This window comes from Stenella coeruleoalba, assembly GCF_951394435.1.
Source record: "Stenella coeruleoalba genome assembly, chromosome: 13".
In the NCBI taxonomy this organism is placed as follows: Eukaryota; Metazoa; Chordata; class Mammalia; order Artiodactyla; family Delphinidae; genus Stenella; species Stenella coeruleoalba.
Genome location: NC_137159.1, coordinates 71,130,446 through 71,150,032, shown reverse-complemented (window position 1 = coordinate 71,150,032; position 19,587 = coordinate 71,130,446). Strand labels below are relative to the sequence as shown.

Here is a 19,587-nt window from a genome sequence, read left to right as displayed (position 1 = left end):
GCATTTTCTAATTTTAGTTTAATTTATGCTTGTGAGTGGAATTAGCACAGTTCTTTTTTTCATATTGTGATTTCTCTTTCAGAACATCTGCTATGTCTGCATGTCACCCTTTTTAATTTTTACATCAGTGACACAGTATTTTCCTTACCCAGTCTTCCTCTTTGGAGTTGAAATACTTAAAAGCTGTAACAAGGGAGTCATAAATAAATACCATAAATAAATACCAGAGAGGTGTGGAAAGTTTCTCTTTTAACTAAAAGTCTTATGTAGTGTTAATTATTTATATGAAATTTTGAAAAGTTTAAAAGTGCATATATTGGATTTTTTTCCAAGGCCAAGAAAGGTTTCTCTCCCATTTAACTGAAACCATTATCATATTTACAGGGTCTTAAGCACTATTGCCTATTAAGTGATGCTAATATTTCACAGTAGTACTAACAGTCCACTGCTTTTCTTAGTTTAAAGTGATACAGAAGCTTTTTACTTGATAGTTTGCTACATTAGTGAGATTAATGGTCTTGTTTTATAATATGCATCATAAAAATATTATAATGGAAAACAGTGAAGATCTTTGAATGTCTTTTCCTCCTCTAGGGAACACAGTGGTCTTTCTCCTCAAGATGACACTAATCCTGGAATGTCAATTCCCCGGGTAAACCCTTCCGTCAATCCTAGTATCTCTCCAGCTCACGGCGCGGCCCGTTCAGCTACATTGCCACCATCCAACAACAACGTGGTATCCACCAGAGTAAACCGCCAACAGAGCTCAGACCTTCATAGCAGCAGTCATAGTAATTCTAGCAACAGCCAAGGGAGTTTTGGATGCTCACCTGGAAATCAGATTGTAGCCAGTGTTGCCTTAAACCAGGGACAGGCCAGTTCCCAGAGCACTAATCCGTCTTTAAACCTCAATAATTCTCCTATGGAAGGTACAGGAATATCCCTTGCACAGTTCATGTCTCCAAGGAGACAAGTTAGTTCTGGATTGGCAACAAGGCCCAGGATGCCAAACAATTCATTTCCTCCTAATATTCCGACATTAAGCTCCCCCGTTAGCATGACAAGTACTGCCTGTAATAATAGTAACCGATCTTATTCAAACATCCCAGTAACACCTTTACAGAGTATGAATGAAGGACCCAATAACTCTGTTGGCTTCTCTGCCAGTTCTCCAGTCCTCAGGCAGATGAGCTCACAGAATTCACCTAACAGATTAAATATACAGCCAGCAAAAGCTGAATCCAAAGATAATAAAGAGATCGCATCCATTTTAAATGAAATGATTCAGTCTGACAACAGCTCTAATGATGGCAAACCTCTGGATTCTGGGCTTCTGCATAACAGTGACAGACTCTCAGATGGAGACAATAAATACTCTCAAACCAGTCACAAACTAGTGCAGCTTTTGACAACAACTGCAGAGCAGCAGTTACGGCATGCTGATATAGACACAAGTTGCAAAGAGGTACTGTCCTGCACAGGCACTCCCAGCTCTGCCTCTGCTAGCTCTTCAAGTGGTTCTTGCCCTTCCTCTCATAGCTCACTGACAGAGCGGCACAAAATCCTACACCGGCTCTTACAGGAGGGTAGCCCCTCGGATATCACAACTTTGTCTGTGGAGCCTGATAAAAAGGACAGTGCATCTACTTCTGTGGCAGTGACTGGACAGGTACAAGGGAACTCCAGTATAAAGCTGGAACTGGATGCTTCAAAGAAAAAAGAATCAAAAGACCATCAGCTCCTACGCTACCTTTTAGATAAAGATGAGAAAGATTTAAGATCCACTCCAAACCTGAGCCTGGATGATGTAAAGGTGAAGGTGGAAAAGAAAGAACAGATGGATCCTTGTAACACAAATCCAGCCCCAATGACCAAACCTGCTCCTGAGGAAATTAAACTGGAGTCACAGAGCCAGGTAGGTAATTCCTTGCTTCACAGAATAAACATTCCTAGTTATTTTTTTCTTTTCATTTATTTTATTCCATCCATAGACCATATTTGGATTCAGGCTATGTTTTGCCTATCCCTTGGGCATGTGTTAAAAGGTTAGTTTCAATGGTTGAGAAATTACGGGATGCCCTGAAAAGTTCTCTTTGGAACCTTGGAGGGCGACAATATTAATGTGGCATTCTAAGAAAGTAGATGTTTCTTTCTTTCTATAAAATTAGAGTTCACATCTTTGGAGGTTTAAAAAAATACCTTCCCTGCCCCCTCCTCCCATCTTCCCACCTATTAAATCCAACTCTTTCAGAATAGAACCTAGAAACCTGTATTTTAAAGACACTCCCCAGAGAACTCTGATATGTAACTACATTTGGGAACCTCTGATGTAAATGAAATGAGAGAGAAATGCGAGGAGGTGGACAAAGCTGCCTAGTCTGGCTTGCTTTGCTATTTAATTTCCTTTGAAGCATTTTTAAAAGTCTGTTTCCTTCTCATCTGATTCTAACTGCCCTCAGTCCACAACCCCCATCAGAATAGGGACTTTGAGTATTCTGGGTAGTAGGGTATATAACATGCCCTGAAACAGAAGTAAATACAAATAAACCTTTGCATAAATTGTTATGGATCAGGAACCTCTGTGTTTAGGCTGGGGTAGAGCGTGGAGTGAAAAGTAATAGGCAGCTTCATTTATTGAGTAATTGCTGTGGACTCTGAAGGAATTTAAGAAAAACAGAAAATGTGGTTCCTCCCTGCTAGGAGCTTACACATTATTTAGACAGAATATAGACATACATGAAATAGCTGAAAATGTATTCACAAAGCAGTTTATTAATAAGACTCTTCATTGTGAAACAAGATTCACACTTAGTACGTATAGGTCCTACAGTTTCTTGAGTCAGCTTTATTTTGTGCCCTCATCTCACAGAAGTCTCTCTCTTCCCTCAGGCATACTGCATTCTAGGCACATGGAAGCCCTTGCCATTCCTGAGATAAGCCATGTCTCTTCTAAGCATCTTCTGCCTTGCTCTCCTTTCTATGTCTGCTGAACTTCTACTCATCCTTCACAAACAATTCAGACATCATTTCTGTAAAGCCTTCCCCAGTAGCCTTAGTTAAACATTCCTTTCCTCTCCACTCTCATAGTGCTCTGTATTGTCTCTCTTTACTATAACACTATTTGGGTTATTTCTTTACGTGTGTGCTCTTTGAGAAGGCTGTCTCTTGGTACAACTAAACTAGTGCTGTGTTTCTCAGCTGAAAAACAGCTTTAAATAATAACTATGTTAAAACTCTCATGCTTTAAAATTAACTTTAAAAGTAACAGCTTTATAAGAAAATACCATTGTGTACAATCTTGGCACATCTGTTTTAGTGCACATGTACATGTATTTCTGCTGAGTTTATACCTGGGAGTGGAATTGCAAGATCGTAAAATATGTATGTGTTCATCTTTAGTAGATAATGCCAGTTTTCCTAGTGTGTGAGAATTCCTTTTAGTTGTTCCATATCCTTGTTAATACTTGCTGTTGTCAGTCTTTTAAATTTTAGCTGTTCTGGGGTCTGTGTAGTGATATTTCGTAGTTTTAATTTGCCTTTCCCTGGTAAACATTTATTGGTCATTTGGATTTCTTCTTTTGTAAATAGCCTGTTCAGGTGTTTTGCCCATTTTCCCAATATGTTATATTTTTCCTATTGACCTGTAAGAGTTCTTTATGCATTTTGGGTGAGTCCTTTATTGTTTATATATTTGCGGATATCTTCTCTATGTTGTGCCTTGCCTTTTCTTTCTCTTAATGGTGCTTTTTGTTGGAGTGAAGTTCTTCATTTTAACATAGTCCAATTTGTCAGTTTTTTCCTTTATTGTTAGTACTTTTTGCATGTGCCACAAAAGACATGTTCAAAAATAGTCATAGTAGTTTAACTTGTATTAGCCAAAACCCAGAAAAACTCCCAAATCCATTACAGTAGAATTGATAAATATATTGTAGCATATTCATACAATGAGATACTATTCAGCAACGAAAACAAAGTGATCTATTGCTACTTGCGACAAGGTGTCTAAACTTCAGAAATGTAACGTTAAGTGAAAGAAGCCACACTTTAAAAAAAAAAATACATGTAATTCTGTTACACAATCTAGAAAGAAATTTTTGTTGAAGTAAATAATGAAACCCAAACAGGTAGACATTTTATGTTGATGAATTATCTCAAGGTAACCATAGTGGAATAATACTGTGAAATAAAGGTCAGTTTTCTCCTGTGCATAGCCACAGACAGATGTAGGAACTCCCTACCTATGCTAGAAGATATGTTTCTTATTCTAGTAAGTACTTAAGTGGGAAGTGACCTTTCTGGGATCTTTCAAGCTAATATTTATTAAAAACTTTCCCAAACTTTTAAAAATTATTTTAAAAAACAGTGTATGTTTTGCACCATCATAAAGTAAGCCATTTTATAAAATTTTGAAAAATATGACAGAAGATAATCACCCATGGTGCTATCGTCTTAACACAGTACTCTCGATATTTCTTTCCAGTTCAGTCTTTTTCCAGTGCATACATTTTATACAGAGATATAGTAGATAAGCACTATGTGTATGTTATCTTATATCCTGTAGTATATTAATATCATAAGCGTCCACATTTTGTTCCAGTGTTAGGTCCTGTTATTTCAGTGAGACCCCAATCTTTCTAATTCTTCTTTCTTCATTCTCTCATAGTCACACTCAATTCATATAGTTTAAAGGAACAACTTGTTTTCTACATTGTTTCAGGTGAAAGTGTAGAATATATTTCCTCTAACTTTGGTTTCCATTCTTAGTTTACAGCTGACCTTGACCAGTTTGATCAGTTACTACCCACGCTGGAGAAGGCAGCACAGTTGCCAGGCTTATGTGAGACAGAGAGGATGGATGGTGCAGTCACCACTGTAGCCATCAAATCGGAGATCCTGCCAGCTGCACTTCAGACCACCACTGCCAGACCCACTTCCAGGCTGAATAGTATGTGTTGGGGACAGAACTTCATTTTAAATGTTTAATGATAATATGGATTAGTGCTTTGTCTCTCATCATTATTGCACAGACCTTTTGTTGGTTGAGAGTGAAATATCTTTTCATTAGTGCCACTATTAGTAATACACAGTTACTTTCAGACATATGAACTTCACTCATCATGTCTATTTTAAGTTACAGTATAACCTCTACTTTTTTGTAATTGATGTTAAGGTGAGCAGTTGATGTTAAGGAGAGCAATTTTGTGTTCTTACCCAAAGCATTCCACAGTAGGACTTTCAGAAATATAATATTGGATCAGATTATGTTTCCCAAAGTGTATTCCTTGAACACTAGTCCTATGAAAAAAAGGATTTTGTGCTAACATACACTGGGCAAATGCTACGTGACATATACACCATTCCTCTATTAAAATTCCATAGTGCATATTAAAGGTTTTAGGAAGTCCTGTGTTAGATGAACTAGTTTATGTATTTTAAAAATTGTTTTGCTTTATGTTTGTGCCAGTTTATTGTTTTTTAATTTAAAACAAAATTTTATACAATTTTTAAAGTTTACACTCCATTTACAATTATTACAGAATATTGACTATATTCCCCATGTTGTACAATACATCCTTTTAGCCTTACAAGTTAAATTTAAAGATTTCTTTAATCCAGCATTTTCCAAACTTTTCTTAATTATGGAATTCCTTTTCTCAAGTAATACATGTTACCCCACAGAATGAGTTTTTCATGGGCCACTGTTTAGGAGACATTTATGTTGAAATAGGTCATGACTCCTCTAGCCCATGGTAGCATTCTCCTACTTAAGAGACACTTTGAATAGTATACTTCCAATTCATGAAGATAGTTTTCACCCATCAAATTTTGAAGTTGAAAAAAATAGTGGTGATAATTCCATTGTGTGACCTTGAAAGTAAAGGAAACTAACCAGCTCACTTTCAAAATTTGCCTGTCCCTCTTCTAATGGGACCAGATGTGGGCCTTGTTTATTTCAGTCTGACTACAGCTTTTAGCTGGCATGACACAATTCCCAAAAGCTTACCAAGATTCCAGACATCTGGAAAGAAAAATCTCAAGTCATCTCTGACATTTTTGGAAGCAGTTTTTCAGCTGACCAGAACACTAGATGAGAGCAGGAGCCTAGGTTCAAGTCTCATATTTCCCGTTTATTAATGGTAATACCTTAAGCACATGAATTTTCTGAGTATCATTCTCTTTATCTGCAAAATAAGAATTAGATGAAACAACTTCAGAAGTCTTCTAATTGAAATAGAGATTGCAGACTCTGGGATATCTGGCACAGTTGGGAAGCAATGAGGTGTAAGGCTAAGAGTAGATAAAGTGAAAGTCTGCATATTGATTGGTTTCATCCTTGTCCTTCCCCTTCCAATGTGGGAGACTGGAGGGGTTATCTCAGGAGATACCAAATGGCCAGAAAGAAGATGTCTGGATATTGGTATGTATGGGGAAATCCCTAAAATGCAAAGGTCATGCTACCATCTAAGCATCCAACAGTGAAGGCTACCAGCAGACACAAGCCTCACACTGAGCCTAAGCAGTCAGTGTTTTAGAACACTGTGTCTGTTTAGAATAGACACAGCCAAAGATAATCAGGACTTTGAAGGAAGTCTGTAACTTGAAAGAGAGCAAACAAAACAAGGTCGATCTTAACTTTTTCTTCCCTGCTTTCTATACGTCTTTTGGTCTTTTTGTTCTTTCTGACAGCTTTTCCCAGCTTTATTTTCTGATATTTCTCTTGCAATTAAAAAATTTTGGATATCTAATTTCCAAAAATTCTTTCTTGCTTTTTGTCCCTTTTTTTCTTCCCATGTTATTCATGGATGAAATATCTTTTCAAAAATTTTTTAATCCATACACTCATTGTATACTTCCTTGGCATACTCTTTTTTTATTTGTTTGACAGGTCCTAGAAGATATACTTCAGTGAACAGGGAGAAAACCAAAAAAGAAAAACAGGGTCCAGGGGAAACAGAGGAACTGAAGGGAAGTCCAGGAATGATCAGCAAGATTAGAGAACAAGCAGTGTTGATTGGAGCAGGGGGCCTGAGTCCTCTGGAAAGGTGGCCTCCAAGGGAGAAATTAAATTTATCTCTTTGAGTTTATAGGAAATATTAATGATAGATTTATGTCAAAAATGTTGAAGCATCCAAAAAATTCTCCTAGAAAAGCAGGAAAATGAAAAAAAATAATTGTTAACTCCAGCGAAAAGAAATCATGATATAAGAAAGGATGTTTGAACATCGTACATGACATGACTTAGCAGTGAGTAATATTTGTGTAGTCGTAAGAATCTAAATATTAACTTTTTATTTTATAAAGAACTGTGATCTCTGTTAGGGAATTGAGGGCACAGGAGGTAATAAGAGAGGTGATGTGAGAGAACTAAAACCCCATCTATCATGATGGGGAGTCAGAAATCTAAAATGGAGATATTTTAGAAATAATTAGGCAAATGCTAAAGAAAACAGCTACACAAGTTGTGGATGTTTGCCTCTGTTGAAAGGGAAATAGTTAAAGGATCAGAAGGGGCAAGACAGGAAACTGCTTTTATTCATTAATAGGCCTTTTGGTCCTGACTTTTAAATTTATGTATATGTGTTAATTTGATGAAAATTAAAGTTAATAAAAATAGAAGGGGGACTTACCTGGTGGTGCAGTGGTTAAGAATCCACCTGCCAGTGCAGGGGACATAGGTCAAGCCCTGGTCTGGGAAGATCCCACATGCCACAGAGCTACTAAGCTCATGCTCCACAACTACTGAGCCTGTGCTCTCGAGCCCACGAGCCACAACTACTGAGCCTGTGTGCCACAACTACTGAAGCCTGTGCACCTAGAGCCTGTGCTCCACAACACGAGAGCCACCACAGTGAGAAGCCTGCACACCTCTAGGAAGAGTAGTCCCTGTTCGCTGCAACTAGAGAAGGTCGTGTGCAGCAAGACCCAATGCAGCCAAAAATAAATAAATTAATTAATTAATTTAAAAAAAAAAGAAGGTGTCTTCTAGCTCTACAAGTCTGTGAAAGTAGAGTGTTTTTCATTCATAATCTGTCTTGAGGCAAATAGCTCTTTTTTCTTTCTTGAGATTTCCTCCCCTGAATACAGCTCCATGTATAAAAGTTTGTAAATAGGCCAGAATCTGTTAAACCCTGTGCTGTAGTATTGCTGAAGGCCAGAAGCATAGAGGGGAAGAAATTGAGGTAAATGAGGGGAGGGTGATAGCTGCAGACAGTGTTTACAAAGTTTCCATACCGACAAGAAAAAAGGTTTCAAGAGGCATAAGGCTAAGGAAACAAGTTGGGCAGGAGAAAGAAAAAGATAACAAAAGACTAGAGAAGAAAAAAGAAAGAAAAAAAGATGAGGACAAAAATATGATAGCTTATAAAGGGAAGAGAACTGCCTCTGATTCTCTGCCCCCTCTAGCGTCTACACTGCCCACCACTACCTTTCACTAGAGCCAGAGTCCATTATCCAGTAGCTGATTCCATGTCTTGACCTTGTGCCCAAAGGTCTCACATAGGACAGTTTAATTATCATAGTATTTCACCACCTGAGATATACCTATTAGAACTTCTGGATCTATCTGCCATGTCACTTATCTTTTCTGTCATACTTTGCACTGTATTCTGAGAGAGTCTGGGCCAGATTTTCTGGATCAAAACTGAATCTTCAACTATATCCATTCTGCTCTTCAGTCAATCTATTGAGTTCTTATAATTGTGGCGATCACGTTTTTAGAAATTTTTTTCATAGAAGTCTATTACCATTTATGTATATGATAGACTTTTAAATCTATGTGATGATAAATTTAGCATATTACTTTAGGGCTCATCTATTTTCTGTAACAACCCTTTTTCCTTCAAAGTTTCTTTCTCTCTTTGTCAAATTTGCTATCTTTCTTTTCTGCTGTTGACTTTTCTTGAATGTTTGGTAAATCAGGGCTGTCTGTCCATATATACTGAAAAAGACCTAGAATGAAACATCTTGGTAGCTAGAGTGTTTCTTTAGCTAAAGTGAGAGGCCTTTTGCTCTGGCAGTGAATGTAGTTTCTGATTATAGAGGCCCTGATTCTTAGTTGTCGTTGTGAAGGAGTGGGGGTTGGTGATGGGGAAATCCCTCGTGGCAGCCCTCACACCCACTTTGGGAGATTCCCTGGGCAGAACTCCCACACTGAGTCATGTACTCACCACTTTAATCCCATGGGCAGACGCCAGAGTCAGCTGCATTCAGAGCAGTGCCTGGTGGCAGCTGTTCAGTTGTCCTTTAATTATCCCAGCAATCACCCATGGCCTGTTCCTTTACACGCTCGAATGACCACTGAACCTGGAGTTGTTCTAGTGTTCTTCTGAGAAAAACCCCCTTTTTGGAAAATCTCCTCTTTGTCCTGATGTAAGGTTTTTAGTTTAGGTCAATTTCACCATCAGTTTTATCTTTCCATCTGTTTTATCTTTCAGAAATTCTTCATTGTTCTAGTCAGCTGCCATGCTGCTTCTTTTGCCTCTCCTTCAGCTGTAGATTTGTTTTCCCCTTTTACTTTTGTTTCAGTGATAATTTTACACATCAAATAAAATATAGATGATATATTTCACACTGAACCAGAAATTTTCCTTAGATCTATTTACATATGAGGAAACTAAGGTCATAAGTTCCAGAGAAAGAAAAGAAAACACACAAACAAAAACTTGCCCAAAGTTATCCAGTTAGTATATGCAGAACCAGGATTTAAATTTCAGTCTGCCTGGTTTCAAAACACATTGTGTATATGCACACACACAACCATACTGTGTGACCAAGTGATTTAAATAATTTTGTTAGAAATGTACTACAAGAGCACATCAAGAGACACCTTAGGAGGATGTTGATCAACATATACAGAATGTGCTTTCTTGGCAGTACCTTCAGAACCTCTACTATGTCCTTTTTACCATCTTTAAATTTCTATCCCTTGAGGGTGGATTTGACTTTTGAAGTTTTGTGAAGTTATTTGGAGCCAAATTTGTTGATCTGAAAAGAATAATACTTTTTAAAACATCAGAACCAAAATTAGATGTAGTTATAAGGAGAAGTATTTTCTTGAAGGACTTGTATACTGGTTAAGACAGTTCTAGAAGAACTTCAAAAATATTTGAACATTGGCAACATCACTGAAGTAAGGAATGACCTACTGAGGTGCTTGTTTTTATGTTCTATGAACATATTCTGAGATGATAATTTTTAAAATCTTATTAATCTGTAGTACATTAATAGTGTTCATAACTAAAAATAATTGTTTCACATAAAACATTTTCAGTACTTCAAAACTCCATTTTTAGTTCCCTGTTTCTGAGGTTGTGTTTAGTGTGTTGTGGCTATCGGTAGGCATCTTTTGCCAGTACAAAACTAAAATGAATAATCTTATGTAGAGATAGTTGACCACATTTGAGAGTATATCTGAAATATAAATTCTGAACAGAATTGCTGGGTCAAAGGGTAGACAGATTTTGCCAAATGGCCTTTCTTATGCCAGTTTACACTCTAACTGATAATGTTCCTCTTTCCACACGTCCTTTCTAATAAGATGAATTATGCATTTTCTCATCTTTGCCAATTTGATGTGTTTTTTTAAGTATCTCAATGTAGTTTTAATCTGTATTTTTTTTATTGTGAATTAGGTTGATCAATTTTCAGTGATTTCATGTGACCTGTTTATATTCTCTGACCATATATCTATTGGGCTATTCAGTTTTCATCTTATTGATTTATAGTTCTTTTTGTATAGTAGAGAAATTAGTCAAATAAAACATTGTAACTGCTGTGAGTAGTTAACAGCCAAATGCAACACAAAACTGAACCAGAAATCTCTTTACCAACAGCTGAAGAAAATTAACTGTGAACATCACAATCACTAGATGCTGAATCAACTCTTAGTGGAGTAAAGTGTGCAAAAGCCACTCTCTTGATTAGACAATGCTTTCTACTTTGTGTGCAGAAGTTTTTAAATTTTTTAATAATATAAGCTCTTTTAAGCTGGAATCGCTGTGGCTCACAGGGATATAAAGTTTTCTTTTAACCATGTTTAAAATGGAGAAAATATGATGTTGAGCCCTTTGCTCAGATGATTAAAAAAAAGCAAAACCATTAATAGCTTGATCAGGAATCGCTAAGAGCTTGTTTCCTACCCCTGCTTCAGCTGCCTCTCTCCAACAGAGACTAGTAAATGCAGTAATGCGTCCCTTTAAAAATTACTATGCCTGTCTTGTGTAACATATATACATACTTACTCATGTTTGCAATAGAGACACAAACAAGACCAAAAATAGTAGGTTTATTCCCTGGACAAAGAGAGATAAAGTGTGTATTTTGTAAAACATTGCAGCAAATCCTCGAGTTTTTTTTATGTAAGTGAGTTTCTAAAGGAAGTCCTAAAAGGTTGAAGTGACTTTTAGAATAAAAACCAACTTCTTTTAAGCATACAGCCTATGCAAACAAAACTTTTAATTGAATCAGTGATTGATTTATTTGGATTTCCCCCCCCTTTTCACCAAATTTAGCACGTGAATCTTTATTTTGAAAATATTTTATCCAACTTGTTTTCTTAACCTTTTTTCCCATCAAGACTACTAAAATGAGATACTGTGTCCTATTACTGAGTCAAATAAACTATCCTGTAATACTAAGTATTGATGGTAGACAGCCATGTAAGTTTTCTTTGACTCTTAAATATAATTATTTTGTTTAGGTTAGATTTCTAAAATGGAATAAGATTGAAAAATTAATGTGTGCAGCAGAGCAATGAGACAGCTTTAGATAATCTTTGACCAACTTCCTGACTGAAGTAATGAGAGGAATTAAGGGATTACTTTCCTATCACCATTTATTGTTGTTGTTTGGTGTTTTTTGTTTGCTTTGTTTTTTGCTTTTTTTCCCCCAGAATCCTTTTAGAATTTGATTTCTCTATCATTTGTCATGATAAAGAAGAAAGTTTAATTGCAGGCTATAATTCTTTGCATGTAGAAGTGAATGTGCTTTTATATGGACTCCTATGTTTCATTCATACTAAATATTGAGTATATTTCACATAAAAGTGAGCCTAACATGTTTTGTGTGGTTAATAATGATCAGTATCCAGCATTAAATAAATTTGGGGAGCATCCTTAAATCTACTTATTCTCCATTCATTAGAATGAAGAATTCTACCTAATTCTGTTTTTTCTTAAGCCACCAAGGCTTTCTTAGTTTTTGTTTTTAGTTTGCTAGGGCTGCCATAATAATAAAATACCACAGACCAGTGGTATTTTATTGCCAGAAATTTATTTTCTCACAATCTGAAGGCTTGAAGTCCAAGGTTAGGGGGTTAGCAGGTTTGGTGTCTTCTGAGGCCTCTCTCACTAGCTTGCAGATGGCTTCCTTCTTACTATGTCCTCATGGCTGTCCCTCTGTCTGTGTTGTCTGTGTCCTAACCACCTCTTCTTTTAAGAACACCAGTCATATTAAATTAGAGCCCACCCTAACGACTCTATTTTAACTTAGTCACTTCACTCAAAGCCCTGTCCCCAAATACAGTCATATTCTGAAGTACTAGAGGTTAAGGCTTCAACATATGAATTTTGTTCTCTTTAGAGATTACAAATAACCATGAGAAACACTAAAAGAAAATAAAGTAATCCTTAATCTCACAACCTAAAATCTACCAAGGATATATAGCCTACGAGCATTTTTTCTATTAATATATATGAAATAGCTTATAAAAACAGAATCATCCTGAACATAATGTCTTAGATTATACTTTTTTTATTTTTCATTTATCAGCATGTTGTAAATATCTATACCATAATTCATTCATCAATCAGCAAATTTCTGGTATTTAGGTTATTTACAGTTCTTTCCTACTATAAATAGTACAGAAATAAACCTTTCAAAACCATTGCCCACACAAAAACGTTCTAAAGTGCACAAACTATTTTCTTCTATTACAAGACATAATTCAACCCCTTTTTTCATTCATCATTATAGACATCAATTAATTATACTGTTATTGTACAGCTATATTCTCAGTTAACAACTGTAGAGTTTTGTCCCCAGACTGCAGTGCCCTTTAGTTTCTGTTCCTGCCGTTTATGGAACATATTTTATCTTTTACTTGCGGCCCTCACTTTATGACAGTAACACTGCCCCTACTTATAGCATATTCTAATATGGTGTAGACTGAATAAGCAGTCAACCAAATTGTTATGATTGTCTTTAAAATAAATAATTTCAGACAAAGTCCTAAGTGATTCTCTTATGGTAATATATAAAAACTTTTAACATCGGACTTCCTTTGATTCAGAGACCTTTTCTCACTTTCTCATTTACTTATTATGTGGTCACATTCTAGATAATTTAAGTTTCTGGATAAGTGACTTTTGTATCACTGAGGTAGTATTTTATAGGGGAAATCTCACTCTACCGTACAATATATTACTTCTTAAAAATATTATCATCTTATCTTCCATTGTAATATGTCCTGACTTCTTACCTTTTCTTCTTTAACCAGGATTACCTGAGCTGGAATTGGAAGCAATTGATAACCAGTTTGGACAACCAGGAAGTGGTGATCAGGTTCCATGGACAAATAATACAGTGACAGCTGTAAATCAGAATAAGCCAGAGGAGTGAGTAATACATTTTGTATATTATGAAGTATCAGATACCAACTTCTACAGCAAAGAACTACTTTTCCCAAACTAGATTCCAGTCTGTATTGGTATTTTGTGAGATATTAATAGAAGTGAAGGTTTAATGAAAAGAAAAGGATGGAGGAGGACACCGAATCAAACATTTATTTACTGCATGACTGCAAGGCTAGTGTACATTGTAATTATCAGGAGGCTGATATAGTATGCAGCTGTTGTTTTATTTTTCATCTCTTACTTTTCTTTGATTGATTACCATAAAATTCCTGGGACCTGTGGATGAATTGGCCTCAGCGCAACAACTATGTTGCTCTTTATTTTGTCCAGCTTTTCTCTTTATTTGGAGCAAGAGTGGATAAGAAGGGAAGGTACTTTCCACCTCTACTCAGTGTCCCATCTTAATTGGAATTTAATTTCTTAATCCACACAGGTAGCCCCATTCCAACACATAGAGTGTATCTCATATATAGCAACCAAAGGATGAGTAGGTAATATTGAGTGTGGAGCCTTAACTGTGAACTGTAGTCCCATTTACCTTCCCAAAAGAAGAATCCTTATAATTATATTATTATACAAGTAGTATTAGTACTAGTATTATCTTCTATGTATTTCTAAGTTTTATGCATCAGTTGGTATCAGTTTGGATTAGACTACATGTAATCAACAATTTATTGCTTAACACTGAGCATGTTTCATTTTTCTAGTTTGATTTCCTTTGTAAATGATAATCATGTCATGTTATCAATATAATTTGATCATCCTTGAAAGTTAAGTAATATAATATGTACTGTTTTGATTATGGTTCAATTATCAATAATTAATGGCACCCATAGAATAAATAGTATAAATCTTGATATAGACTAAATGATTTTTTTCTGAGTTTTTGGTTGATTTTTATTTTTTACTTCTGTTAAAAATTATTTTCTCTTAACTATGTTTGGTTAATTTTTCAGGCTATTTCTGTAAGCTAACATGAAGAATATGGAAACAAAATTCACTGATTGACAAAATAATGAAAAATATATTCAAGCTACATACCAAACATTCATAAATTTCTGCCCATTAAGTATAGAAATTTTCATTGCATAAGAATTGGTTAAAAAAGCATTTCAACAGAGAATTTCCTAGAACTACATTTGCATATATGTGTGTGTGTGTGTGTGTGTGTGTGTGTGTATTTGCATTCCTAAGGTTGAGTACTTACTTGCTATATCAGTCTTAAACTTTCTTATCTTTTGATTCTGCAGCCAGTGCATTAGTTCACAGTTAGATGAGCTTCTCTGTCCACCAACAACAGTCGAAGGAAGAAATGATGAGAAGGCTCTTCTTGAACAGCTGGTATCCTTCCTCAGTGGCAAAGATGAAACTGAGCTAGCTGAACTAGACAGAGCTCTGGGAATTGACAAACTTGTTCAGGTATTTACTAAAGTTGACATTACTTAAATGATGGAGCCCTGAAAGCTAGAAAATTATTTTTAAGCAAGACTTTTCCATATTACCCTCACTGTGTTTTAGCTGTTTTATAATTTACCCTTGTGAAAGTTATCAAAATATATAATAGTTAAATAATGGGCTTTTTAAACAAAAATATCATAATAATTAGAATTAGAGAGTTTTAGCCTTTTACTATGGAACATAATCTTACAAGCTCCCCCTAGAATAAAATCCATATTTTATAACATCATTTCTTATTTTAGGACTTAATTTGTCCTCCATTCATGCTACACTTCAACCTATATGTTCCATGACATTCCAACTTCCGGGTTAGCGTTTTTGAGACTTTGTAGTTAAAAGATCACTTTAGTGCATCATAACCAGTATATATATTTTTTAACATCTTTATTAGAGTATAATTGCTTTACAATGGTGTGTCCGTTTCTGCTTTATAACAAAGTGAATCAGTTATACATATACAAATGACCCCATATTTCTTCCCTCTTGCATTTCCCTCCCTCCCACCCTCCCTATCCCACCCTTCTAGGTGGTCACAAAGCACTGAGCTGATCTCCCTGTGCTATGCTGCTGCTTCCCACTAGCTATCTATTTTACGTTTGGTAGTGTATATATGTCCATACCACTCTCTCACTTTGTCCCACGTTACCCGACTCCCTCCCCATATCCTCAAGTCCATTCTCTAGTAGGTCTGCATCATTATTCCTGTCTTGCCCATAGGGTCTTCTGACCATTTTCTTTCTTTTTTTTTTTAGATTCCATATATATGTGTTAGCATATGGTATTTGTTTTTCTCTTTCTGACTTACTTCACTCTCTAGGTCCATCCACCTCACTACAAATAACTCAGTTTCACTCCCTTTTATGGCTGAGTAATATTCCATTGTATATATGTGCCACATCTTCTTTATCCATTCATCTGTTGATGGACACTTAGGTTGCTTCCATGTCCTGGCTATTGTAAATAGAGCTGCAATGAACATTGTGGTACATGACTCTTTTTGAATTCTGGTTTTCTCAGGGTATATGCCCAGTAGTGGGATTGCTGGGTCGTATGGTAGTTCCATTTTTAGTTTTTTAAGGAACTTCCATACTGTTCTCCATAGTGGCTGTATCAGTTTACATTCCCACCAACAGTGCAAGAGGGTTCCCTTCTTTCTCCACACCCTCTCCAGCATTTATTGTTTGTAGATTTTTTGATGATGGCCATTCTGACCGGTGTGAGATAATCTCATTGTAGTTTTGATTTGCATTTCTCTAATGATTAATGATGTTGAGCATTCTTTCATGTGTTTGTTGGCAATCTGTATATCTTCCTTGGAGAAATGTCTGTTTAGGTTTTCTGCCCATTTTTGGATTGGGTTGTTTGGTTTTTTGTTATTGAGCTGCATGAGCTGCTTATAAATTTTGGAGATTAATCCTTTGTCAGTTGCTTCATTTGCAAATATTTTTTCCCATTCTGAGGGTTGTCTTTTCGTCTTGTTTATGGTTTCCTTTGCTGTGCAAGAGCTTTTAAGTTTCATTAGGTCCCATTTGTTTATTTTTGTTTTTATTTCCATTTCTCTAGGAGGTGGGTCAAAAGGATCTTGCTGTGATTTATGTCAAAGAGTGTTCTGCCTATGTTTTCCTCTAAGAGTTTGATGGTGTCTGGCCTTACATTTAGGTCTTTAATCCGTTTTGAGTTTATTTTTGTGTATGGTATTAGGGAGTGTTCTAATTTCATTCTTTTACATGGAGCTGTCCAGTTTTCCCAGCACCACTTATTAAAGAGGCTGTCTTTTCTCCACTGTATATTCTTGCCTCCTTTATCAAAGATAAGGTGACCATATGTGCATGGGTTTATCTCTGGGCTTTCTGTCCTGTTCCATTCATTTATATTTCTGTTTTTATGCCAGTACCCTACTGTCTTGATTACTGTAGCTTTGTAGTATAGTCTGATGTCAGGGAGCCTAATTCCTCCAGCTCCGTTTTTCTTTGTCAGGATTGCTTTGGCTGTTCAGGGTCTTTTGTGTTGCCATACAAATTGTGAAATTTTTTGCTCTAGTTCTGTGAAAAATGCCAGTGGTAGTTTGATAGGGATTGCATTGAATCTGTAGATTGCTTTGGGTAGTAGAGTCATTTTCACAATGTTGATTCTTCCAATCCAAGAACACGGTATATCTCTCCATCTATTTGTATCATCTTTAATTTCTTTCATCAGTGTCTTATAATTTTCTGCATACAGGTCTTTTGTCTCCTTAGGTAGGTTTATTCCTAGATATTTTATTCTTTTTGTTGCAGTGGTAAGTGGGAGTGTTTTCTTAATTTCACTTTCAGAGTTTTCATCATTAGTGTATAGGAATGCAAGAGATTTCTGTGCATTAATTTTGTATCCTGCTGCTTTACCAAATTCATTGATTAGCTCTAGTAGTTTTCTGGTAGCATCTTTAGGATTCTTTATGCATAGTATCATGTCATCTGCAAACAGTGACAGCTTTACTTCTTCTTTTCCAATTTGGATTTCTTTTATTTCTTTTTCTTCTCTGATTGCTGTGGCTAAAACTTCCAAAACTATGTTGAATAATAGTGGTGAGAGTGGGCAACCTTGTCTTGTTCCTGATTTTAGAGGATATGGTTTCAGTTTTTCACCATTGAGGACAATGTTGGCTGTGGGTTTGTCATATATGGCCTTTATTATGTTGAGGAAAGTTCCCTCTATGCCTACTTTCTGCAGGGTTTTTATCATAAATGGGTGTTGAATTTTGTCGAAAGCTTTTTCTGCATCGATTGAGATGATCATGTGGTTTTTCTCCTTCAATTTGTTAATATGGTATATCACGTTGATTGATTTGCATATATTGAGGAATCCTTACATTCCTGGGATAAACCCTGCTTGATCATAATGTATGATCCTTTTAATGTGCTGTTGGATTCTGTTTGCTAGTATTTTGTTGAGGATTTTTGCATCTATGTTCATCAGTGATATTGGCCTGTAGTTTTCTTTCTTTGTGACATCTTTGTCTGGTTTTGGTATCAGAGTGATGGTGGCCTCGTAGAATGAGTTTGGGAGTATTCCTCCCTCTACTGTATTTTGGAAGAATTTGAAAAGGATAGGTGTTAGCTCTTCTCTAAATGTTTGATAGAATTTGCCTGTGCAGCCATCTTGTCCTGGGCTTTTGTTTGTTGGAAAATTTTTTTTTTTTTTTTTTTTGCATTACGCGGGCCTCTCACCGCTGTGGCCTCTACTGCTGCGGCCTCGACCGCTTCAGAGCACAGGCTCCGGACGCGCAGGCTCAGCGGCCATGGCTTATGGGCCCAGCCGCTTCACGGCATGCGGGATCCTCCCAGACCAGGGCACGAACCCGCGTCCCCAGCATCAGCAGGTGGACCCCCAACCACTGCGCCACCATGGAAGCCCCCTGTTGGAAGATTTTTAATTACAGTTTCAATTTCAGTGCTTGTAATTGGTCTGTTTATATTTTCTATTTCTTCCTGGTTCAGTCTCGGAAGGTTGTGCATTTCTAAGAATTTGTCCATTCCTTCCAGGTTGTCCATTTTATTGGCATATAGCTGCTTGTAGTAATCTCTCATGATCCTTTGTATTTCTGCAGTGTCAGTTGTTACTTCTCCTTTTTCATTTCTAATTCTATTTATTTGAGTCTTCTCCCTTTTTTTCTTGATACGTCTGGCTAATGATTTATCAATTTTGTTTATCTTCTCAAACAACCAGCTTTTAGTTTTATTGATCTTTGCCATCGTTTCCTTCATTTATTTCTGATCTGATCTTTATGATTTCTTTCCTTTGGCTAACTTTGGGGATTTTTTGTTCTTTTGTCTCTAATTGCTTGAGGTGTAAGGTTAGGTTGTTTATTTGAGATGTTTCTTGTTTCTTAAGGTAGCCTTGTATAGCTATAAACTTCCCTCTTAGAACTGCTTTTGCTGCATCCCATAGGTTTTGGGTCATTGTGTTTTCATTGTCATTTGTTTCTAGGTATTTTTTAATTTCCTTTTTGATTTCTTCAGTGATCTCTTGGTTATTAAGTAGTGTGTTGTTTAACCTCCCTGTGTTTGTATTTCTTACAGGTTTTTTCCTGTAATTGATATGTAGTCTCATAGCGTTGTGGTCGGAAAAGATACTTGATACGATCTCAATTTTCTTAAATTTACCAAGGGTTGATTTGTGACCCAAGATATGATCTATCCTGGAGAATGTTCCATGAGTACTTGAGAAGAATGTGTATTTTGTTGTTTTTGGATGGAATGTCCTATAAATATTAATTAAGTCCATCTTGTTTAATGTATCATTTAAAGCTTGTGCTTCCTTATTTATTTTCATTTTGGATGATCTGTTCATTGGTGAAAGTGAGGTGGTAAAGTCCCCTACTATGATTGTGTTACTGTCGATTTCCCCTTTTATGGCTGTTAGTATTTGCCTTATGTATTGAGGTACTCCTATGTTGGGTGAATAAATGTTTATAATTGTTATATCTTCTTCTTGGATTGATCCCTTGATCATTATGTAG

At 36.2% G+C, this 19,587-nt stretch overlaps 1 protein-coding gene across 8 annotated transcripts in view; it reads left to right on the top strand.

Moving 5' to 3' along the window:
• The window catches only part of NCOA1 (nuclear receptor coactivator 1), a 261,529-nt gene that overhangs the window by 193,173 nt on the left and 48,769 nt on the right, over nucleotides 1–19,587 (top strand). For all 8 annotated transcript variants that reach the window (XM_079940466.1, XM_079940461.1, XM_079940462.1 and 5 more), the window contains 4 exons: nucleotides 595–1,915; nucleotides 4,765–4,945; nucleotides 13,496–13,613; nucleotides 14,882–15,050. In XM_079940466.1, the coding sequence (XP_079796592.1) occupies nucleotides 595–1,915; nucleotides 4,765–4,945; nucleotides 13,496–13,613; nucleotides 14,882–15,050 (1,789 nt within the window). The remainder of the gene's footprint in view (nucleotides 1–594; nucleotides 1,916–4,764; nucleotides 4,946–13,495; nucleotides 13,614–14,881; nucleotides 15,051–19,587) is intronic.